This window comes from Mytilus trossulus, chromosome 4 (assembly GCF_036588685.1).
Source record: "Mytilus trossulus isolate FHL-02 chromosome 4, PNRI_Mtr1.1.1.hap1, whole genome shotgun sequence".
Lineage (NCBI taxonomy): Eukaryota > Metazoa > Mollusca > Bivalvia > Mytilida > Mytilidae > Mytilus > Mytilus trossulus.
In genome coordinates this window covers 80,702,766-80,729,466 of record NC_086376.1, presented here as the reverse complement: position 1 = coordinate 80,729,466, position 26,701 = coordinate 80,702,766, and the positions used below count along the sequence as shown (strand labels likewise).

Sequence of the window (26,701 nt, the reverse complement as noted above, 5' to 3'; positions counted from 1 at the left end):
GCCGTAACATTTCCGATTTTGGTTCTGTTGTTAGGGGTTTTAGTTGTGACGTCATATGCAATGTAAACAAAGAAACGCTATCATCAGGTAACATTTTTTCATATCAAGAAATTATTGAAAATGAAATTGGTATAGCGTTCCTTCCTATTTTATACTAGACTGATAAATATATATTTAACTCAAAGTGTCATACAAACAAGACCAGAAAAAGGAAGTACATTCAATGTAGATTTCTGCAGAGATGCAGGAATTCAAAGTATGACATAAAAAAATTGAACGATTTTGAGTTCATTAGTACAATGAAAATTTCAGGAAAATTTCCAAGATTTTTTTACTTTTTTTATTGATTTTCTATTATTATTGGGGACTTCATCCCCATATTACATGTATACTATAGGTCACCATGCATATACAACAATAAAAAATAAACATACCACATGGTCAGATTTGACAAGCCCAGACATAAAAAAATAATTTTAATGTGAAACAATTCAAAGAGAAAATTCTTAAACAACCATAATTATAACAATTCAATTTTCAAAAAACAAATATAACAGATTTTAACCAATGAAAACAACTGATTTACATGCTCCTGACTGGGGACAAAAACTAAAAAAATATGGTGGTGAAAACATGTTTGAAGCTGCAATAAATCCTCCCCAAACCAGAAATAGTGGTGAAATAACACAATTAAGGTGGCTCGTGGGTACAAAAATTTCAGCAAAAAATTAAACCTTTATTTTTTCATTACAAATTTTATTTATTACACTATTAGTTATAACTTTATGATATGGTACAAAAATCAACCAAAAAAATCGATTCGGTTTGACCCCAGACGACTTTTAAAATGTTTATATCATTGAAAAAGCTCCAAATTATCTCCCTTTGGTAAAAAAAATGCATTTTTTTGGCATTAAATTTGAAATATCTTTTTTAACTCATTGGTGACCTATATTTTTTATTTTGGTGTCCCGCGTCCGTCGTCGTTAATTTTTACAAAAATCTTCTCCTCTGAAACTACAGGGCCAAATTAAAACAAACTTGGCCACAATCATCATTGATGTATCTAGTTTAAAGTTTGTGTTTTTTTGACCTGGCCAACCATCCAAGATGGCTGCCATGGCTAAAAATAGAACATAGGGGTAAAATGCAGTTTTTGGCTTATAACTCCAAAACCAAAGCATTTAGAGCAAATCTGACATGGGGTAAAATTGTTTATCAGGTCAAGATCTATCTGCCCTTAAATTTTCAGATGGATCAGACAACCCATTGTTGGGTTGCTGCCCCTAAATTGGTAATTTTAAGGAAATTTTACTGTTTTTGGTTATTATCTTGAATATTATTATAGATGAAGATAAACTGTAAACAGCAATAATGTTCAGCAAAGTAAGATTTACAAATAAGTGAACATGATCAAAATGGTCAGTTGACCCCTTTAGGAGTTATTGCCCTTTATAGTCAATTGTTAACCATTTTTCATAAATATCCATGATCTTTTACAAAAATCTTCTCCTCTGAAACTACTGGGCCAAATTAATCCAAACTTAGCCACAATCATCATTGATGTATCTAGTTTAAAGTTTGTGTTTTTTGACCCAGCCAACCATTCAAGATGGCAGCCATGGCTAAAAATAGAACATAGGGGTAAAATGCAGTTTTTGGCCTATAACTCAAAAAACCAAAGCATTTAGAGCAAATCTGACAGGGGTTAAATTGATAATCAGGTCAAGATCTGGGACAACATCCATAATGCGCCTTGAAATGAGGAACTCAAAAGTCATGTGTAAAGAGAAAATCTCTGTGTAGTGATATTGGACATGTTTCTATTTTTTACAAATGACTGAACTTAATTATTTGTGGTGATTAGGAAAGTAGAGGAACATAGAATAAATGTGTAAAAACTATGGAGCTTTTGAATGTGTTCAAAGTATTAAATTTTCAAAGAACTTATTGTGTTAAAAAGGGGATATTTTACCACAAGGAGCTGCATCACAAAAGGATGTTCGGGGTTTGCTAATTTATGGAAAAAGTAATCTCACTTCGTACCCCGAAAATTTAACCACATATGTGAAAATGTCACAGCTTCGAAACGAGCTATCATACATATCCAAGTTTACAATATGGACTGAGCTACAGGAAAAAACGTTACCATTACGGCCTATGGAAAAACAATTAAAGATATTGAGCCATCTATCTGCCCTGAAATTTTCAGATGAATCAGCCAACCCATTGTTGGGTTGCTGCCCCTTAATTGGTAATTTTAAGGAAATTTTACTGTTTTTGGTTATTATCTTGTATATTATTATAGATGGAGATAAACTGTAAACAGCAATAATGTTCAGCAAAGTAAGATTTACAAATAAGTCAACATGACCAAAATGGTCAGTTGACCCCTTTAGGAGTTGTTGCCCTTTATAGTCAATTTTTAACCATTTTTCGTAAATATCCATCACCTTTTACAAAAATCTTCTTCTCTGAAACTACTGGGCCAAATTAATCCAAACTTAGCCACAATCATCATTGATGTATCTAGTTTAAAAATTGATTTTTTTTACCTGGCCAACCATCCAAGATGGCCACCACGGCTAAAAATAGAACATGGAGGTTAAATGCAGTTTTTGGTTATTACTCAAAAATCAAAGCATTTAGAGCAAATCCGACAAGAGGTAAAATTGTTTATCTGGTCAAGATCTATCTGCCCTGAAATTTTAAGATGAATGGGACAACTCGTTGTTAGGGTGCTGCCCCTAAATTGGTAATTTTAAGGAAATTTTGCTGTTTTGGGTTACTATCTTGAATATTATTATAGATAGAGATAAACTGTAAACAGCAATAATGTACAGCAATTTAAGACTAAAAAAAAAGTCAAAATGACCATTTTGGTCATTTGACCCCCTAAGAAGTTATTGTCCTTTATAATCAATTTTTAACAATTTTCATAAAATTTGTAAATTTTTACTAACATTTTCCACTGTAACTACACAAACAAGTTCATTATAGATAGAGATAATTGTAAGCAGCAAGAATTTTCAGTAAAGTAAGATGTACAAACACATCACAATCACGGTGAATCACCTTAACACAATTTTGTCATGAACTGTCTGCTTCCTTTGTTTAATTCACATATACCAAGGTGAGCGACACAGGCTCTTTAGAGCCTCTAGTTTATTATTGTTTTCAAATAATTGTAAAATTTAAGCGATTTCTTATATTAGGTTATTTTTTTATTTCGATATTACCTATATTTCCCCTATTAGTTCAACAGAAAAAAATGACATTTACAAAAAATGTATGCTTCTTCCGGAGGCAGATTGTGAGCTTAAATGAACGGTGACCCCATTTTTTTATTTAATTTTTCTTTTAAGTATATAATAAAGTTTATTTATAAAAAGATATAGCAAAATCCTATATTAGAAAAAAAAAAATTATACCCAGGAGCCCCCTTAACTGTTCAATCAGATGCAACAGTCTTAACTCAATACATTGGTTCAACCATCAACATAAACTTAACATCATTACTAGCTCTAGTACTGAGTTCATTTGATAATTGATCAAATCTTTAATTTTATCAATTAATTTACTTTGACAGAATCTGAATATCTATCCCTCAGATTTTGTTTGCTACCTGGATAATTTCTTATTTGATTAAGATTTTAGAATTTGAAAACTACTTTTGCCAACATTTGAGTATGGTTTGTATGCATGATAAAAGCAAAAAGTTTTTAGAGGTGTTTTATTACAGAATTAAGATACAGACCTACACCAAAGCTAAACAAATGTGTAACATAAACAAAATTGTATATACAACATTTAATACTTATATACAAAAAGACCAATTATCTTTTCTAGGTCATATTATATTGTCTTGAATATGAATACGGTAAAAGTCCTGGTAGTTTATAATAAAACTTGCAGTTTGTCCACTTGTCAAAATAAGAAATAATCCATTTTCATTTTGTGTTTGTTTCATTTTCATAAATACAAAGTAAGACCATGAAAAATGATTATCTGCACTTGATGTGTCTAATGGTGTCCATTTTCTATAATGATCTGATTTAAGTTTATGATCATCGTTAGTTTTCATTTGTAAAAGGAAAAATGTATTGATTTGAATTGATTACGATAGAGAATGTTTCTCACAGAAAGAGGTGGTTTTGGAACAAAGTGTTCAGCATCCAGGAATGTTAACTTCATATAATTTAGCTTCCTTGGTTTCACTTCTTGCTACCCTAGAACATCCTATATAGAGCTGTCCTGTTGATGTGAAGGCAAGAGACATTGGATGTATTATTCCTATGTCTCTGGTGTTGTATGAAGTCAAAAATACTCCTGAATTATTTAGTATGTGAAGTGTATGAGTGTCCCTATCAGTTACAATGACATTGTCTCTAGGTGTTGTTACTATGCAGTCTGGTTTCCATGTGTTTGCCTTGTTTATTTCCTTATGTCCTGTATAAGTATTGATTACATCACCATCATGTCCTAGCACTACTATTCTACCTTTACCATGACTTTGTTTATAATCTGCCACATGAATATAACCATTACTTGTACTTGTTATATTCTGTGCTTTTCTAAATAGAGGTTGATTATGTTGGTCATGTTCATACACAGCCTCTTGATCTCCTTTCTCAGACATCACCATGACAGCTGTTGTATCTTGTTTATGATTAAATCCTCCTATAATGACTTTATTATCAGATGTCACGTGGATTGCTGTAGAAGTGAATGGGGTAGTATCATATACAGAGTCAGTCAGTTCACCAGTACTGCTGTTGATCATTTTAAGTCTGGATTCCCCTTTAACTTTGACAAGAAGATCGTTTGATGAAGTTATTGCCATGTCATAGACCTTGATGTTGAAGGTAGATGATGTCTTCAGACTGGATCCTTCAGGTTTTGCTTTCAGTAATACTTCATCTTTATTACAAGATATCCATAGTGATTCATCTGAGGATGGAGCTATACAGCCTACAATAGATAGAGTAGTTTGATATTGTGTGTTAATGTTTATGCTGACTCTTAATTGACCACAAAGACTATCATCTTTCTGTAAAATCCCCAAATTAGACTGAGTGATCTCCCCGGGGATAAACTCTGGTATAGATTGATATTTTGACACACTTTTTTCTATTGATATGTCTGTGTACTTTTTCATTTCTGAAACCTCTTTGAAAAATTTGGCAACATCAGTAGTATTCATGAAATCTTCCATTTCATCATATTTCACATCTGCTTGATTAATGGAATTTAAATTGGCATTAATATCTCCTTCAATGGCTTGGACAGTAGTTTTACAGTTCTGATCTAATTCTTCTTTGAGTTTTTCAGCATATTTTTCAACTGCTTGTTTCAAGGCTTTCTCTTGTAACTCGATATCTTGTCTCACTTTTTCATATTTAAAACCTTCAACAGCTTCCATTTGGCGGAGTTTATCCATTCTTGTTTTGATTTCAATTTTATTTTTCTGAGTTTTAGTTTGCTCTTTCTTCAAATCATCTTTTTTAATGTCATATGCTTCATTGATTTCTATTAAATCATGTTTCTTATGGACTTTTGCAAAGCATGTAGGGCAAACAAGATGGTCACATGTGGTACAAAAAAGACAGCAAGATTGTCCTGCATGTTGTTGGCACTTAATGTTAGTAAAATCCAATTCTTCTGTGTGTAGTCCAATGTCTTTGATATTTATTATCTTATGATCCTTTGCATTCTTGATTTTTAAATGTATTTTGTCCTTACAATGGTCACAAATTAAAAGGCTACAATCTAGACATTTCCACTTAATAGATTTCTGTGTTTCACAAAATTGACAGTTAATAGGTATTTGACTTTTCTGGACTGATCCAGAGAACGCCATTATTGTTTACTGTGTGACGTATTCTTCTTCCTGGTTTATATCTTAAGTGATTGTACAAAGTAATCTACTCAGGTAAACAGTGAAGTTATAAATAAGTTTAAATTAAGTACATATCAGATATTTGATAGGTATTTAAACTGGTGTGCATTTAAAATGTCCATGTCTGTATAGATATATATTGTCATTATAAACTACTCTGTCAGAGAAATATTTTAAAATATTTATTTCAAGATTACTATTGTCTTGATATGTTTATGACAAGATTTGAAATGACAAATAAATAAAATTTGAATATCTTAGTTTGAAGATGTGATCCAATGAGTATACATGTTTTTGATTCAGTATTTTACTAATACTTAGCCCTGTTCTTAGAGCATTATAGAAGCTACCAGGGATGGGCTAGATTACTGACAAATGTAATCGATTAATAATCGATTACATGAAGGATTTGTGTGCAATCGATTAATAATCGATTACTCAAATTTTAGTATGTAATCGATTACAATCGATTACTTTGTCAAAAGTAATTACATTACTTTTCGATTACTGTCAATTACATACTTCAACATTTCAACAAAAAATAACATGAGTAAAACACAACTATATTGCTCAACATTTGTATAGTGGAAATTAAAATCTTTACCAAATGCAGCATTCAAAGCATTGTTTCTAAATTATAAGTTAATAGCTGTTTTTTTTAGATCAAATCTCTTTCTTGATGAAGATTAGAAATATTTAAAGAATCTGGAAATTTGGACTTTCAACAAAAATGAAAGATGTCATCGCATTGCAATAATCACTTATTCATAACTTATTGTTTTTCAAAAATTTAGCTTTCTTACTGACTTATGTAAGCTTTTATGTTTTAACTCTTTAAAAAAAAAATTTTGCATAGTTAATTATAATGTTTAAGGAAATATAAAAAAAGTAGAATAATTAATTAGTTCACCTAATTTTTCAGATCAAAATTAATTTTTATAATGACATGCATGATTTAAACCTTTTGTTAAGATAACCACCCTAATTACAGATTATTTAACTGCCACTGGAGTATAATTTATAACCTGGGGCTAAATATTGTAAATTTCCTTCTGAATTAGACATAAGATAATTGAAATAAAAACAAAGTATGTTTGTTATTGATTAGAAGACTTTGATCATCTCATTAGTAAAGGCAAGAATGTTGTTAAGATTTGTTAACATCTTTAATCAAATTGTATACAAAATTTTATAATGTCAAAGGGAATAACCGGATACATATATCTATTTCTGAAAAGAATTGCTATGCATTGCCATTGGTTCATTGTTGAAATAATTTTGTGTTCTTTTTTTAATCTAATTTATATACATGTATATCATAACACTTAAGAAATCAAATATTATGATATATTTCTATTATGAATTACTATATACGTTGAACCACAAACGTCAAAATCATTCAATCGCGTAGTGGAATTAACTATTTTTGGATTTTTATAAATTCTACCTATAACTTTTGGACTAGTTTAAATCTCGGTCTATTTCTGTAATTTGTTCTTACATACTTTTGATTTTTTAACTCTGTATGCTTACATTGCCTATGTAAATTTTAAAACTGTTTGTATGCACATTGAACGACAAACTTATGTGACGAATAAAAATTTTATGACGTCAGACACTCAAGTCAATCCATGTGTTCGTAGATAGATGTTTTTGTGTTCTGTTAAATTGTCCCTTTTAAAATTGTTATGTGATGATGACTGATGTACTCATATTTTGACTATTTTATTAATTGTGACTGTTTATTTAACGCATCATGTCAATATAACGGAATTTGATGAGACTCTTATTAAAGAGAGAGGGTTAGCACTATAGAACCAGGTTTAATCCACCATTTTCTGCATTTGAAAATGCCTGTACCAAGTCAGGAATATGACAGTTCTTGTCTATTTTCGTTTTTGATGCGTTTTGTTATTTGATTTTGCCATGTGATTATGGACTTTCCGTATTGATTTTCCTCTGAGTTCAGTATTTTTGTGATTTTACTTTTTAGCTCACCTGACCTGAAAGGTCAAGTGAGCTTTTCTCATCACTTGGCGTCCGTCGTCCGGCGTCCGTCGTCCGTCGTCCGTCGTCCGTAAACTTTTACAAAAATCTTCTCCTCTGAAACTACTGGGCCAAATTTTACCAAACTTGGCCACAATCATCCTTGGGGTATTTAGTTTAAAAAATGTGTCCGGTGACCTGGCCATCCAACCAAGATGGCCGCCATGGCTAAAAATAGAACACAGGGGTAAAATGTATATTTTGGCTTATATCTTTGAAACCAAAACATTTAGAGCAAATCTGACATGGGGTAAAATTGTTAATCAGGTCAAGATCTATCTGCCCTAGAATTTTCAGATGAATCGGACAATCCGTTGTTAGGTTGCTGCCCCTGAATTGGTTATTTTAAGGAAATTTTGCAGTTTTTGGTTATTATCTTGAATACTATTATAGATAGAGATAAACTGTAAACAGCAATAATGTTCAGCAAAGTAAAACCTACAAATAAGTCAACATGCTCAAATTTGTCAGTCAACCCCTTTAGGAGTTATTGCCCTTTATAGTCAATTTTTAACAAATTTTCGTCAGTTTTTGTAACTTGTATAAAAATCTTCTTCTCTGAAACTACATGGCCAAATTAAACCAAACTTGGCGATAATTATCTTTGTGGTATATAGTTTGAAAAATGTGTCCGATGACACCGCCTATCAAACAAAATGGCCGACATGGCTAAAATTAGAACATAGTGGTAAAATGCAGTTTTTGATTTATATCTTTAAAAGTAAGACATTTAGGGCAAATCTTTCAAGATTTAAATGTCCATCAGAATAATATCTATCCCCTCGCAAATTTTCAAATGAATCTGACAACTGGTGATTGGGTTGCTGTCCTAAAATTGGTAATTTTAAGGAAATTTTGCAGTTTTTGGTTATTATCTTGAATACTATTATAGATAGAGATAAACTGTAAACAGCAATTTTGTTCAGCTAAGTAGGATCTACAAATAAGTCAACATGATAAAAATTGTAAGAGTACCCCTTAAGGAGTTATTGCCCTTTATAGTCAATTTTGAACAAATTTTCGTCATTTTTGTAACTTGTACAACAATCTTCTTTTCTAAAACTATGGGCCATATTAAACTAAACGTGACCACAATCATCACTATGGTATCTATTTAAAAAAAGTGTCTAATGACCCCACCTACCAACCAAGATGACCGACATCAGTAAATACAGTAACAGGTGAGCGACACAGGCTCTTGAGAGCCTCTAGTTATTATTTCAAATATATTTTCTTATTTAAATATCAAAGCTCTTGAATTATTGGCAAGCACATACATTCATTTGTTTCAAAAGTCAGATATAAAGTGAATTTAGGTAGAGGAACTGGTTACTCAAAATGCAGCTTGAGACAATAGATAGAAATAGGGCAGTTGCTTAACTCTCAAGTATTGTTGATGCATGATATTTTATCTGCACTACAAAGTGATAACATACATAATTTTCTCTGAAATAGGTTATTTTTTATCAAAATATTTAACAAAAGTAATCGAAATGTAATCGAAAAGTAATCGATGATTACATCCAAATTTTTGCTGTAATCGATTAAATTACGATTACATGTAATCGAAAATGTCTTCGATTACAGATTACTGTCGATTACTTGAAAAAATGTAATCAATTACAATCGATTACGATTACAGATTACGATTACCCCATCCCTGGTAGTTATTGTTGCAAACTCCATTAGAAATTTTAATTGAGATCAGTTTTGGAATAAGGGAAAGGGGGATGTGAATAAAAAATTGGGTTAAATTTTTCTCATTTGAAATTTCATAAATAAAAAGAAAATTTCTTCAAACATTTTTGCTGAATCCAAACATGTACTTAGATTTTTGATTATGGGCCCAGTTTTCAAGTTGGTCCAAATCAGGATCTAAAATTATTATATTAAGTATTGTACAATAGCAAGAAATTTTCAATTGCACAGTACTCAGCAATAACAAGAAATCTTCAATTGCACAGTATTGCGCAATAGCAAGAAATATCTAATTGCACAATATTGTGCAATAGCAAGAAATTTCAATTGGAGTTATCTTTCTTTGTCCAGAATAGTAGTTGAATCATTTGAAATTTCATAAAAATAAGAAAAATTTTCAAACATTTTTTTGAGAGGATTAATATTCAACAGCATAGTGAATTGCTCTAAGAGAAAACAAAAATTTTAAGTTCATTTGAATACATTCATTCTGTGTCAGAAACCTATGCTGTGTCAACTATTTAATCACAATCCAAATTTAGAGCGGAATCCAGCTTGAATGTTGTGTCCATACTTGCCCCAACCGTTCAGGGTTCAACCTCTGCGGTCGTATAAAGCTACACCCTGCGGAGCATCTGGTAATAATTTGTGTTTACCTGTTTGTTAATATGCATACCTTTAGTTTAATGGTAATCCTATTTTTTATACTCACCTTTCACCAACAACAGTAACAATTATTTAATGAATAAAAATGTATAAGACAAAAATGATACTAAATATATATTAATCTTTAATATGTACGATCAATATGTGTTCAGGTAAATTGGCGCAAAGGAGTTCCGAAAACTGGCGCAATTGATACATTTGAGAAAAAAAATATTGGCACAAATGATACCCCTGAAAAAAAGTAATTGGTGCAAAAGGAGTGCTGCCATAAATATATATCCTCTGCATGATTAAAAGTTAACACATTTTCATTTATCAAGGTTAATGAGCTCCTAAACTTAAAAATGAATATTTGTGAAAAAAATATAAAAATATTTCAAAATATATTTAACAATTATCAAAAAAATATTTGTGACTTTCTGTCCGTTTACCTCCTCAGACATATATCAGACCTTATCTTGAAACTGTCTAATGAGGGTCTTAGTAAAGATATCCTAAACCTGTCGCAAGTTCTTTAAATTTTCAAATGGATATAAATCTTGACAAACAGAGTTTGCTTTATTTATTTATTTTCGGTTTCATGTCCAGTCTGTATTTACTTATATGTTTGTGTTTTCTCAATATTTTTCAATACATCCGTACCGATTACAGAACACGATTCGTAAATCTTCAACTTTAATACCAATTTAACATGTTTAACTCGAGACGTTTTTTTTTGTGACAAAATCAATATTTTTTCGTTGGAAATAATTTCCCCCATTTCATAAATAATTTCAGTTCCTTTGTGCACTTATCAACTACTTTGTGGTCCTTTGTGCTCGTAATACTTACATAATTTTCGTAGTTTTGGTAAAGTCTCTTTATTACAACTAAAAATATTAAGCATACTAATTGACGTTTTTGTCATTAAAATCAGAGACATATAGTCTCTGTTTATATAACTATTATAACTAGTTAAAAATTTCACATACATGAACTATCACCTAGCCCGGATCTGATGTCGGTTCCAAACCGATACCGGTGATAACACCAAATCGTACATTATAAAAATCGCAATTTTTATTGAAATTAATTAATTTTTTTACATTTTTCTTCAGGAATTATAATAATTTTTTGCTTTAAAGTGAATTTCAGGTCCTTTGTGCTCTTATCAAACTTCTTTTGGACCCTTAGTGCTCCTTTTGTGCTCCTTTGTGCACAAAGGAGGTCCTTTGCGGTGTTTTTAGAGACTGCAAAAATGTCGGTTATTGATTTGGGGGAGATGTACGGCGGTCGGATGGTCGGGCGGACAGAAACCAAATGTTGTCTGTGCATTAACTCATGAACCGTTCAACCAAAGCTTTTCAAATTTTAGTATGTTGTTACTGATGACAAAATGGAGATCAAGTTGAATATTGACGATTTTGACTTTTACTGTTCAGGAGTTATGGTTCTTGAAAGATTGAAAAATGGCGTTTCCAGTTGTGTCCGTGCATTTACTCATGAACTGTTCAACCAAAGCTTCCCAAATTTTAATATGTTGTTGCTGATGACAAAATGGAGGTCAGGTTCAATAATGACGATTTTGACTTTTACTGTTCAGGTGTTATGGTTCTTGAAAGATTGAAAAATGGTGTTTCCAGTTGTGTCCGTGCATTTACTCATGAACTGTTCAACCAAAGCTTTTCAAATTTTAATATGTTGTTACTGTTGACAAAATGGAGGTCAAGTTCAATCATTGACTTTTACTGTTCAGAAGTTATGGTTCTTGAAAGATCGAAAAATTGTGACACAAATAAATGTTGATAATGTTAAAAAGAAGATGTGGTATGATTGCCAATGAGACAACTATCCACAAAAGACCAAAATGACACAAACTTTAACAACTATAGGTCATCGTAAAATAAATAAATCTGGTTTGCTGTCGTTGTGACAGCCTCATGTTTTTATACGCCCGGGACGGGATGTATTATGGTATACCTCTGTCCGTCCGTCCTTCCACACTTTGGACAATAACTTAAAAACACCTTCACCAATTTCCATGAAACTTAAGTGAATAGTTTATATCTATTGACGTAAGCTCCCTTTCGGTTTTTTTTAATTTCAGAATTTAAGTTTTGGATTTATGGGGCTTTATTCATAAAAAAGGGGGGATTTTCAACACTTCGGACAATAACTCAAAAAGGCTTTCACCAATGTCCATGAAACTTTGGTGAATTGTTTATATCTATTGACGTAAGCTCCCTTTTGTATTTTTTTAATTTCAGATTTTAAGTTTTGGATTTATGGGGCTTTATTCATAAAAAAGGGGGGATTTTCAACACTTTGGACAATAACTCATAAAGGCTTTCACCAATGTCCATGAAACTTTGGTGAATTGTTTATATTTGTAATCTCCCTTTTGTTTTTTTTTAATTTAAGATTTTAAGTTTTGGATTCATGGGGCTTTATTCATAAACTAGAGGCTCTAAAGAGCCTGTGTCGCTCACCTTGGTCTATGTGAATATTAAACAAAGGAAGCAGATTGAAAATTGACTACAAAGGTCAATAACTCCTACAGGGGTCAATTGACCATTTCGTTCATGTTGACTTATTTGTAGATCTTATTTTGCTGAACATTATTGCTGTTTACAGTTTACCTAAATCTATAATAATATTCAATATAATAACCAAAAACAGCAAAATTTCCTTAAAATTACCAATTCAGGGGCCGCAACCCAAAAACAGGTTGTCCAATTCATCTGAAAATTTCAGGGCAGATAGATCTTGACCTGATTAACAATTTTACTTCATGTCAGATTTTCTCTAAATTATTTGGTTTTTGAGTTATAAGCCAAAAACTGCATTTTACCCCTATGTTCTATTTTTAGCCGTGGCGGCCATCTTGGTTTGATGGCCAGGTCACTGGACACATTTTTTAAACAAGAAACCCCAAAGATGATTGTGGCCAAGTTTGGATCAATTTGGCACAGCAGTTTCAGAGAAGAAGATTTTAGTAAAAGATATATAAAATTTACGAAAAATGGTTAAAAATTGACTTTAAAGGGCCATTACTCCTAAAGAGGTCAACTGACCATTTTGGTCATGTTGACTTATTTGTAAATCTGACCTTGCTGAACATTATTGCTGTTTACAGTTTACCTATATCTATAATAATATTCAATATAATAACCAAAAACAGCAAAATTTCCTTGAAATTACCAATTCAGGGGCCGCAACCCAAAAACAAGTTGTCCAATTCATCTGAAAATTTCAGGGCAGATAGATCTTCACCTGATTAACAATTTTACCCAATGTCAAATTTGCTCTAAATGCTTTGGTTTTTGAGTTATAAGCCAAAAACTGCATTTTACCCCTATGTTCTATTTATAGCCATGGCGGTCATCTTGGTTAGTTGGCGGGGTCACCGGACACAATTTTTAAAGTAGATACCCCAATAATGATTGTGGCCAAGTTTCAAATAATTTGGCCCAGCAGGTTCAGAGGAGAAGATTTTTCTAAAAGATTACTAAGATTTACGAAAAATGGTTATAAATTGACTATAAAGGGCAATAACTCCTAAAGTGGTCAACTGATCATTTTGGTCATGTTGACTTATTTGTAGATCTTACTTTGCTGAACATTATTGCTTTTTACAGTTTATCTCTATCTAAAATAATATTCAAGATAATAACCAAAAACAACAAAATTTCCTTAAAATTACCAATTCAGGGGCAGCAACCTAACCACGGAATGTCAGATTCATCTGAAAATTTCAGGGCAGATAGATCTTAACCTGATTAACAATATTACCCCATGTCAGATTTGCCCTAAATGCTTTGGTTTTTGAGTTATAAGCCAAAAACTGCATTTTACCCCTATGTTCTATTTATAGCCATGGCGGCCATCTTGGTTAGTTGGCGGGGTCACCGGACACAATTTTTAAACTAGATACCCCAATGATGATTGTGGCCAAGTTTGGTTAAATTTGGCCTAGTAGTTTCAGAGGAGAAGATTTTTGTAAAAGTTAACGCAGGACGACGCCGGACGCCGGACGCCAAGTGATGAGAAAAGCTCACTTGGCCCTTTGGGCCAGGTGAGCTAAAAAGGGGGATTTTTAACACTTCGGACAATAACTCAAAAAGGCTTTCACCAATGTCCATGAAACTTTGGTGAATTGTTTATATCTATTGATGTAAGCTCCCTTTCAATTTTTATAAATTTCAGATTTTAAGTTTTGGATTTATGGGGCTTTATTCATAAAAAAGGGTGATTTTTAACACTTCGGACAATAACTCAAAAAGGCTTTCACCAATGTCCATGAAACTTTGGTGAATTGTTTATATCTATTGAGGTAAGCTCCCTTTCAATTTTTATAAATTTCAGATTTTACATTTCCGTGTTATGAATTTTTATGCTTAAAAAAGGGGGGATTTTTCCAATTTTGGGACAATAACTAACACTTTCACAAAATTTTATGAATGGATGAAAAATTAAGACAACAAACTTAGTTAAATTTGAGGTAGCCTTAATAGTGCCAATTTTTTTGTGCATTTTTATACGACCGCAAATTTATAAAAATTTTCGTCGTATATTGCTATCACGTTGTCGTCGTCGTCGTCGTCGTCGTCGTCGTCGTCCGAATACTTTTAGTTTTCGCACTCTAACTTTAGTAAAAGTGAATAGAAATCTATGAAATTTTAACACAAGGTTTATGACCATGAAAGGAAGGTTGGTATTGATTTTTTGGAGTTTTGGTCCCAACATTTTAGGAATTAGGGGCCAAAAAGGGCCCAAATAAGCATTTTCTTGGTTTTCGCACTATAACTTTAGTTTAAGTTAATAGAAATCTATGAAATTTTGACACAAGGTTGATGACCACAAAAGAAAGGTTGGGATTGATTTTGGGAGTTTTGGTTTCAACAGTTTAGGAATTAGGGGCCAAAAAAGGGCCCAAATAAGCATTATTCTGGGTTTTCGCACAATAACTTTAGTTTAAGTAAATAGAAATCAATGAAATTTAAACATAATGTTTATGACCACAAAAGGAAGATTGGTATTGATTTTGGGAGTTTAGGTCCCAACAGTTTAGGAATTAGGGGCTAAAAAGGGACCCAAATAAGCATTTTTCTTGGTTTTGGCACCATAACGTTAGTATAAGTTTATAGAAATCTATGAAATTTAAACACAAGGTTAATGACCATAAAAGGAAAGTTGGTATTGATTTTGGGAGTTTTGGTCCCAACAGTTTAGGAACAAGGGGCCCAAAGGGTCCAAAATTAAACTTTGTTTGATTTCATCAAAATTGAATAATTGGGGTTCTTTGATATGCCGAATCTAACTGCGTATGTAGATTCTTAACTTTTGGTCCCGTTTTCAAATTGGTCTACATTAAGGTCCAAAGGGTCCAAAATTAAACTTAGTTTGATTTTAACAAAAATTGAATCCTTGGGGTTTTTTGATATGCTGAATCTAAAAATGAACTTAGATTTTTTATTATTGGCCTAGTTTTCAAGTTGGCCCAAATCGGGGTCCAAAATTAAACTTTTTTGATTTCATCAAAAATTGAATAAATGGGGTTCTTTGATATGCCAAATCTAACTGTGTATGTAGTTTCTTCATTTTTGGTCCCGTTTTCAAATTGGCCTACATTAAGGTCCAAAGAGTCCAAAATTAAACTAAGTTTGATTTTAACAAAAATTAAATTCTTGGGCCTCTTTGATATGCTGAATCTAAACATGTACTTAGATTTTTGATTATGGGCCCAGTTTTCAAGTTGGTCCAAATCAGGATCTAAAATTATTATATTAAGTATTGTGGAATAGCAAGTCTTTTCAATTGCACAGTATTGTGCAATGGCAAGAAATATCTAATTTCACAATATTGTGAAATAGCAAATTTTTTTTTAATTAGAGTTATCTTTCTTTGTTCAAAATAGTAAGCAAGAAATATCTTATTGCAAGAATTTTTTTTAATTGGAGTTATCTTTCTTTGTCCAGAATCAACTTAAATCTTTGTTATATACAATATACAATGTATATTCACTTTTTACTACCAACTGATAAATTTATTAAATAATCTTTACCATTCAGTGATAACAAGCAGTTTTTTTACATCTTAATATTTTATGATGTATTTAAATGAGTAGTTATTGTTGCAAACTCCATTAGAATATTTTAATTGAAATTAGTTTTGGAATAAGGGAAAGGGGGATGTGACTAAAAAATTGGGTTCAATTTTTCTCATTTGAAATTTCATAAATAAATAGAAAATTTCTTCAAACATTTTTTTGAGAGGATTAATATTGAACAGCATAGTGAATTGCTCTAAGAGAAAACAAAAATTTAAAGTTCATTAGAACACATTCATTCTGTGTCAGAAACCTATGCTGTGTCAACTATTTAATCACAATCCAAATTTAGAGCTGAATCCAGCTTGAATGTTGTGTCCATACTTGCCCCAACCGTTCAGGGTTCAACCTCTGCGGTCGTATAAAGCTACGCCCTGTGAAGCATCTGGTTATTTATTATTTGGGGGGGGGTATTTGACAGGGCTCACACTATTTCTAGTTGATCATATAAATTCATTTAAAGCATAAAAGACATGTTAAAAGAGCAACGGGCGTATCATGCGCTAAAGCACAGCCCTTTATTCTGGTCTGTTAAAGTTAGTAAATGAAAAATTGTACATGTATTTCCTTTTAAATTCATGGTTCACTCCACAAATTTCAGTACCCTACAAATATTAATTAATCCAAAATTTATTTATTTTATTGATTTAATTGAAAAGACAAATACCAAAACATACTTGGACTTTGCAATTATAAATCTCTATTGCATAAAATCTCAAGTTAAGTCAATATAAAATAAGCCATTAAAAAAAACATCAAAAAAATGAGCATGATGTCTTATTTAACTTGTCTAAACAAATCAGAAAAAATGATAAGTAACTTCCTCTTCAAGCCCTTGGACTATTAAATCTCCTATATAATTTCACAATTAAAGATTGTGATTGTTACATTTTTAATTGCAGAAACTCATAATTTTCGAATTATTATTTCAGTGAAAACAAAAGATATTGATAGAACCATCTCTAACATATTAGAAGGTAAAATAGTAATACCTCGTAATGCTTCTGATAGCAGCATTCTGTCAGTACCCTCCAGTATTCCTGAAGTATCGCAAGAAATCAGAGATAAAGTCAACACACAAGTATCTGTAAGTACTGACATTGTTTTTATCACTACATCACACAAGACTAAATGTTTGAAGCCGAAGTATTTAGTGTAACTGAGGGTTAGGTCAAATGAAATAAAGTTTTGTTTATGATGAAAAAAAATGTCAGTAGGTGGAAATTTTATATATATTTACTTTATTTAACTTGAGTCTATTTGAGAGATGATGTGACTTTGATAGTACCTTATAGCTCATTGTAAAAAAAAGTGTAGAGGGTGAAAAGAGTGTGGGTTTGAAGATAGAAAAAAATAATTCTCCATTGATAAAAGGGGCTGTTGAGATCCCCAGAAAAGTCTAAACCTCACTGCATCTTTGTATGAATGTCTGATGTGGGGTAGATTCTGTAATTGTCTTTATTTACATCTTATGACAAATTTATGTAATTGCTTATGTCTTAGTCATTGAACTGTGGTGGATAGTTGTCTCATATTCAATCATAACACATCTTCATTTTTTTATATTTATTTAAAAATTGAAATAAATCAATTTTCTTTTTTGAACTTTTAATGTAGCAACATTTTAGCATCACCTGAATATGTGTCAATATTATATATCTATGCACTATTCAAGAGCTCTGGTTTCCTTCAGAATTGTGTTGATAGAATTTTAATGCTGACTAGGATTTTAAAACAATAGTTTGAATTAAAATTTACTGTCATAGTTTTGAAAAGCTTACTGACATCATCATGAAAGTGTAAACCATTATGAAAAGTCTTGTATGATCATGGATATGTTTCATATGTCATAGTCACAACCTAGTCCATCCTTATTTCATTGTTAAAGTTACAAAATGTGAGTTTTCACCTGCATGAAATTTGAAATGACCAGTACAATAGGTGTCGTTTATGTTTATATGTTCATAGTTATAAATAAACTCTTGACGAAAATTATCAAAATACTAAGGCTTTTCTACCTCAGGAATAGATTTCCTTAGATATGTTTGGCAAAACTTTAAAGAATTTTGGTCCTCAATGCTCTTCAACTTCATACTTTATTTGGCCTTTTTAACACTTTTTGTTTCGATCTTCACTGATGAGTCTTTTGTAGACAAAACATGCGTCTGGCATAAAATGTCAATTCTGGTATCTATGATGAGTTTATTATGATGATAGAGTTGCTTACCTTTTCAGAACATCAGAAATCACCTCTGGTTTTTGGTCAAGTATAGGTTTCTCAATCTTTAGTTAACTGAATGTAGTCTTTTAAAACTGCTGATTGTCATCATGATGCTGTTAGCTTTTTTTAATTTATAATTTTTGATAGCCCACTCCTTACCTTATTTTCATGATATACTGAATTTATTTAGGTAATTTTAAATTTGTAGTGATGGGTGAGGCTTTCTTTGTGTGAGAGGCCTTATCATCAAAACTTTTAGATGAGAATCAGCTATAAAAGAACAATTTCTTTACCTTGCTTTATTTAGTGCATGTAGGGATTTTGTGTCACACTTTCTTTTATTTACTTAATAGATGGATGTACATCATAACATGCAGAATTATTTATGTCCAATTTGCGTTTTTTCTGTAATGCAGAAAATTCAAAAATGTACAATGTAAATTGGGTCATTCCTCAAACTGTTACATATTTACAATTTCATGAAGTTAATATCAAAATAATGTAATAATTCTATTTATTATTTTCCAGCCAGCACAACAGAAATACAGTGCCCATTACTTCCCTAAATCTTCTAGTGATAGACATCAGTCATTTGAGGAGAGAAAGAAAATAATGATAGAAACTGCTAGACAGATATACATGGAAAAACATGGACTCCACTGACATATCTTTATTACTTTTGTTTTATTATCATCATTCATGGGAAGAGTTGCCATTGACATGTTGGCTGATATTTATGCAATTGATGTATAGGCAAAATATTGTGTAGAATGTTGAAGAAAATTCAGTGAAATGGGAAAATAATTATCATAGAGTGAATAGTCATCACAGACAATATGGTTTTTATATGGCAATTGACTATGTACAGACTATGTGTAAAAAAAGTTATACACTGTGTACAGGCTTTGTGTAATGTGAAAAATATATACACACTGTGTATAGACTATGTGTTAAAAAAATGTACACAATGTGTGAACATCAATTTTATATTTTGACATCATTCAGAGATGTTCTTTTGTTTTTATTTGTTGAATCTATATTATTGTTTTTCTTCTGTTATAAATATGTGTTGAAATTCCTTCATATTATGGAAAAGTTTATTGAATTGAATTATCATTGCAAAAAATATTGGTTTATAGTTTTTAGTTAATCTGAAATGTGGAAATAATTTAAACATATGATAATTGTTCACCAAATTCATTCTTAAGGCCCTACATCAAACATGTAATTCCCTCATTGGTTTGTAATGTTATTAATGACTCAATCACTTTTACCCTTGCCATATTTCGGTCATTCAAATGTGTAACAACTGTTCGCCCTTCTTAGTTGTATAAAGCTACTAGACGTGCCAACTATCTCAATTTGCTGAAGAATATGTCCCATGGGAGGGATAGGTCTGACAATTTAAATCATGTATTATATGAACTAAAACGGACACCCTTCAAGGTATAGAGAAAATAAGATATGATTTATTTATTTTTTCAAACTTTTATGAAAGTGAAATAGTGAAGTTTGGTTTAGTTTTGTCAAACTAAGCAAAGAAATCTTGCTAATGAGTTATATTGGCAATCTTGACATTTTTTTAATTGTTGAAATGTTTATATTTTAGATTACCAGTAGTGTATTTTGGAAGAAGGTTTTATGATATGCTGTTTATTTTATATATTATCTGAATATCTCATTTTCAAAAAGATTGCGAATCTGAGGGCCTTTCCTCCATGGATTTTTTTTCTTACATACTTGATTTGCATAGGATTTTTTTAATAAAAAAAATCATTGGGTTTAAAGTATTAATCTATTGTGAAAATTAAAATTTCATCAATGAAATTCAAATATGATATTCTCATGAATATCCTTTTCATATTGGATACTAATTTTTTGAAGGCTGATGCAGACATTTTGAAGTCAAAGCGTTTCAACTGAGGTACTACAAAGGCGTCAAAAGGCGTCGTTATGGAGTAAAGGGGGTGGTATCAAAAGGCATCATTATGGAGGAAAGGGTTAAAGCATTTTGGAAGAAAACTGAAACTGATTTCTTTTCAGATTTATTTGCATGTACTTTGTATATCCAAGACCATAATCTTGTAGTATTATGTCAGACCAAAAGTCTGACGGTAATATTGATAAAAATCAGGCAAGACTTAAAAGTATGAGCTTCGTTTTTTTTTAAATCTTTTTGCAATTTTACAGGCAATGCACAACAATGCACTTTAAATCTATTCATATCTTGTTCAGTTTGTTTTTATTTTTATTTACTAATCAGAATACATTTATATATATATTGGTAGGACTGCAACAGTTCTTTATTTGTAACAATCATGAATAACTTTACATTGGGTTTAAATTTAACTTCAGATTTGATCACAATTTTTAAAAATTCAAATTGTTTTTGTCCTTTTAACTATGGTAGGCATATTTACTTTTGTTTAACTTATATATAACATATATTGATGCTTCTAATAAAAGTTATTTTCAAATCATTCGTCACAGCACACTGTTTTAAATGGGTCATAAGAATCATGTTATTTTATTTAATAAATTACAATGTATCTACCTCACAGTATTAATTCATCGCAGAGAAGATATGACTAACAACTACAAATTAGTGTAGTCTTATATTGTTATAAGAATATTGTTTAGGACATTTAATGTGAAGGAAAAGAGATGAATCCACATTGTTGTATAAAGCATACCCCCACTCGTAATTTAAAGGATTAGAACGTAGGTAAATGTGTTTGACAGATCTGTAAAGATCTCAGACATAACTATTCACCACTGTTACTACTCATCACTGTTGAGGAGCTGACATAATATGAAATCATTTGTTTAATAGCACAGGAGAAAGGTGTTATGATATTTTCTTTAAGTTGACCCACCATTTTGAAATATCTAAAGTATTGGCAAACAAGAGTAGGTGTCTGACATATCGGCTAAATGCTTACACCTTACAACTTGTCATTGTCAGACTGTTGACCAAAGATGAAGTCATTCTGTTCAGTATTACCTGTGAATGGGTGTGTTAAAAATATTTTTCTGCCACATGAATTAAATAACGGACAGATAAGGTGGACAATCTTGGTACAATATGACCTGTTGTCCATAAGTTTTAAAAAATCTTCAACTTGATCAAATTCTTTAGGATTTCCTTCTTTGAAACTATTAACAATAAATTCTGTAAAGATGGACTCATATCATAATTGAATTCTATCGATGAATAAGTGAATGTGTTGTATAAGGATGTTGAGACTGTTAAACAAAATTATTTATGTGATTGAATTTATTCTTGGCTGCTGTTTTTGGTGCTCTATTGTAATGCATCTTCAATAATATGGCTTGAAATAATATTACTAGCATGTTTTTCATTTTTGCTTCAAATTTTTATTTATTATGGAGAAAAGTATCTTGTATATGATCATGTTATTTCTGTAATTGTTCTTAGGATAAATTATGGAATTCATTGTAATTGTTTGCATTTTAAATATTACTTATCATAATGTTATATGTCATGTGCTCTACTGATTGCAAATACATTAATTTTTGGTGAATTTTATCAAATAAAATTATATGCCACTTCTTTGTAGATGATACTTCTTTATTGTATGTATTCCTGAATTTGAATTTTGGAGGTATTTAAATATTTCATGAGCTCTTTAAATAATATATTCTTGACTAAATATACACCTCACAGAAATATTTAAAGATGTAAGAAAAAGGGAAAATATTTAATTTTTGGTAATCACCTCAAAAGCTGAGTCAAGAATTGTTTGAAATGTAACAATTTTCTTTGCACACCTCACCCAGAAATAAAATTAGCCTATGTATATGTGTGCACCATATTTTCTTTCTTTTTGTTGTGAATGAGAACAGCATAGAAAATACCAATGGATTGTATTGTTTATTTGTATGATATAATGCCAAGAGCCAATATGTAATGTAAAATTTCTGTTGGGTTTTATTCTGTACTTGAGGCAAGATAAAAAAATATATTCCTAGGCTACTATTATTTGTGTTTTATATTTTTTATTTTTATTTTTTTGGAAAAAAAACATTGGTTAAACAGTTCATATCTTATTGCACAGAAACTGTTGGCATCTGCTTGCCCGCTCTCTACCTACTGTACTACAACGCATTAATAACTGGATTTTTCCTTCAGACACCCAACTAAAACATTTAGAGCAATCTGACAATGGGTTAAATTGTTGATCAGGTCAAGATCTATCTGCTCTGAAATTTTCAGACGAATCAGACAACATGTTGACCCACCCCAGTTGGAAAAACAATTATGGCAGATATCAAATCAGTACTACAACCACAGGATTGAATGTCTTGAGACAGACACATTATAAATGTACAATATCATTTCTTTTCAAGGGTTGTAGACATATTGTAATATACACCACATTTAAAAATAGTATTGAAAGTACTATATATGATGACAGAACATCGATAGGATTGGGTAATAGGTTAATAAAACATTAATCAATTTACAGAAAACAGTACAATATAATTTATTCTTACAGTTACTAAGAGTACAATGAAGTCATGTTGATCTATAATCAAATATAACATTGATGTTAGCCTGAGATTGGTTTGATTTCATGGTCCCAACACATCCTCAAAAGGCTCAATCAGAGTAATGAATAATTGGGGTTCTTTGATATGCCAAATCTAACTGTGTATGTAGATTCTTAATTTTTGGTCCAGTTTTAAAATTGGTCTTAATTAAAGTGCAAAGGGTCCAAAATTAAACTAAGTTTGATTTTAACAAAAATTGAATTCTTGGGGTTCTTTGATATGCTGAATCCAAACATGTACTTAGATTTTTGATTATGGGCCCAGTTTTCAAGTTGGTCCAAATCAGGATCTAAAATTATTATATTAAGTATTGTACAATAGCAAGAAATTTTCAATTGCACAGTACTCAGCAATAACAAGAAATCTTCAATTGCACAGTATTGCGCAATAGCAAGAAATATCTAATTGCACAATATTGTGCAATAGCAAGAAATTTCAATTGGAGTTATCTTTCTTTGTCCAGAATAGTAGTTGAATCATTTGAAATTTCATAAAAATAAGAAAAATTTTCAAACATTTTTTTGAGAGGATTAATATTTAACAGCATAGTGAATTGCTCAAAGGCAAAACAACAATTTTAAGTTCATTAGACCACATTCATTCTGTGTCAGAAACCTATGCTGTGTCAACTATTTAATCACAATCCAAATTTAGAGCTGAATCCAGCTTGAATGTTGTGTCCATACTTGCCCCAACCGTTCAGGGTTCAACCTCTGCGGTCGTATAAAGCTGCGCCCTGCGGAGCATCTGGTTTTGTACCTATTCTGACACATTAAAGCGAATAAGATTTGCTCTCACTCATTAGAGATGTGTGCTGGGCTAAAGAGCAATTTATAGCAAGTCTTTGGTTTGAAGTGGATCCAACTGTTAACGTTCGATTTTTATGGTCAGCATGCTTCCTCAACATTCCTGAAGCCATTTCTTTTACTCAGGAGGAAACATCCAATTTCTGATAAACGCAAGAGATGCAGAAATAATACATCTTGTGTACATCTGATTATCATTTCATCCAATATAAAACAGACAAAAGTTAATATATTTATTTCGCAAAATACATGATCATGATGTATCTTTCAATGGAAATATTTTGACTTAATTTTACTCCTTAAACAAAATGAATAAAAAATATCTCCAAACAAAGAAGCTGATAAAAAGACAACAGAAAAAAATGTCTCAACAGATCATGAGATGACTTTACAACAAACTATGTTAAGCATGTGTTTTATGGTCACTCATTGTGTAACAATGTTAAATGTTATCACCCAGATATTATGTTTAAAGAAAATCAATTGCAAGTGCCATAAGTTAACCTTTAAAAAAATCATTAATTTCCATTTCATTACTGATCAGAGCACATATTTGATGTTACTTGTTGTGCTTTATACTGATCTGATGATTCAAGCACTTTCATAACTGATCAGACCACATATTTGATGTTACTTGTTGTGCTTTGTACTGATCTGATGATTCAAGCACTTTCATAACTGATCAGACCACATATTTGATGTTACTTGTTGTGCTTTATACTGATCTGATGATTCAAGCACTTTCATAACTGATCAGACCACATATTTGATGTTACTTGTTGTGCTTTATACTGATCTGATGATTCAAGCCCTTTCCAACTGATCAGACCACATATTTGATGTTACTTGTTGTGCTTTGTACTGATCTGATGATTCAAGCACTTTCATTACTGATCAAAGCACATATTTGTCGTTACTTGTGCTTTGTACTGATCTGATGATTCAAGCACTTTCATTACTGATCAGACCACATATTTGATGTTACTTGTTGTGCTTCATACTGATCTGATGATTCAAGCACTTTCATAACTGATCAGACCACATATTTGATGTTACTTGTTGTGCTTTATACTGATCTGATGATTCAAGCCTTTTCCAACTGATGACACTTTGTTCTTATGTGGGAGTTGTTACACAAGTGGAGGTTAGGGTAATGTAATTCATTATTTGTCTGGAACCTATAATTTAATGATGGTCAAAGGTTGCTATCACATTTGTTTTTTTATCATTGTAGTATAAATTGTTTCTTCTCTTCTTTTTTTTTCATGCTTTTTGTGTCGCTTGACAAGAGTCAAATGGACACATAGGTATGCTGTTTCTGGCGTCTATGCCATCAACAATGTATTACTTTGTGATTAGATCTTGTTTATGGTGAACCACAAGTGGTTGGTCAATCATATTTGGTATGCAGTTGTCTAAGCATTAGCACATCTCATTTCCATGGAGATTATTTGGGCCTGCCCCCCTCAGTCATGGTCTTATTGACTTTTAAGCTATTAATTAGTTAATATGTATAATGCGGATTCATTATTATTCGTTGGATATCAATTTTCATGGATTTTTGTGGATAAAGGTGAACCATGAAATGGAATGTTCAAGGAATGACAAACTTTCCATAGGCTTGTATGCAGAATTTTACAAAACCACGAAAATCAAATATCTATGAACAAGTAAGTTTTTCTTGATCCACAAAAATTGATACCCACTAAAATAAATGAATCCACAGTAAGTTTGTGATTAGATCAGTTTAAGATGAACTGTTAATTTTGAGTCAATGATATTTGGTATTTAAATTTATTGGCATTTGCAAGTATCCTTTCCATGGAGATTATATAGCCCCATCCCATCTTCATGGTTCATTGAATTTGAAACTTTTACATAGTTTACAAGTTTTTAAAATGTTTGTGTTTTGGTTTGTTTAAAGGGAACGACTTATAATAAGTCAATGGTCATGATGGTTTTTGGTATGCAGTTGTATAAGCATTGGCACATCTCATTTACATTGTGATTGTTAAAACAGGTATCTCAGTCATGGTACATCGACTTTTAATTGTTTGCGTAACTTAGGTAACCTGTTAAAGTATTGCTATTTTAATTTCAACATTTACAGTAACATTATCAAAATTACAAAAAAGCTGGACATATCTCTGTGATAACAGTTTATTATACTTTATACTTTTTATTTTTAATATGGTATTGGTTTTGCTCATTGCTGAAAGCTGTACAGAAAATAATTAACATATCTCTGTTTGCCCCTGTCCTAAGTCGGGAACCTGGGGTTGAAGTCATAAAACTTTGCTCAGTGCTCGGAGCACAAAAATCATGCTCGAAACATGAAATCCAGTATTTTGATTGGTTGAATCTCGAGTCTGAGTACAAAAATTGTGCTCGAAAGTTTTATGACCGTGAGGCCAGATGTTCAGTGGTTGTTTGTTGATGTAGTTAATAATAGTTTCTGATATTTTGTTTTTTATATAGTTGAGACTTAGTTTTCCTGTTCGAATTGTTTTACACTAGCAATTTTTGGGGCCCTTAATTGCTTGCTGTTGGTATGAGCCAAGGCTCTGTGTTGAAGACCATACTTTGACCTATAATGGTTACTTTTACAAATTATGACTTGGATGGAGAGTTGTCTCATTGGCACTCATACTATATCTTCTTATATATCTATTAATGGATAGGTGTCTCATAGTGTAAGTTAA

The 26,701-nt window shown here is 31.4% G+C and overlaps 1 protein-coding gene across 1 annotated transcript in view; it reads left to right on the top strand.

Moving 5' to 3' along the window:
- LOC134716096 (lipid droplet-regulating VLDL assembly factor AUP1-like) overlaps nucleotides 1–22,610 on the top strand; it is a 41,865-nt gene extending 19,255 nt beyond the window's left edge. The window contains exons 11-12 of the mRNA XM_063578863.1: nucleotides 17,330–17,484; nucleotides 19,147–22,610. Of these exons, the coding sequence (XP_063434933.1) occupies nucleotides 17,330–17,484; nucleotides 19,147–19,281 (290 nt within the window). The 3' untranslated portion in view covers nucleotides 19,282–22,610. The remainder of the gene's footprint in view (nucleotides 1–17,329; nucleotides 17,485–19,146) is intronic.
- Nucleotides 22,611–26,701: the final 4,091 nt, after the last annotated feature.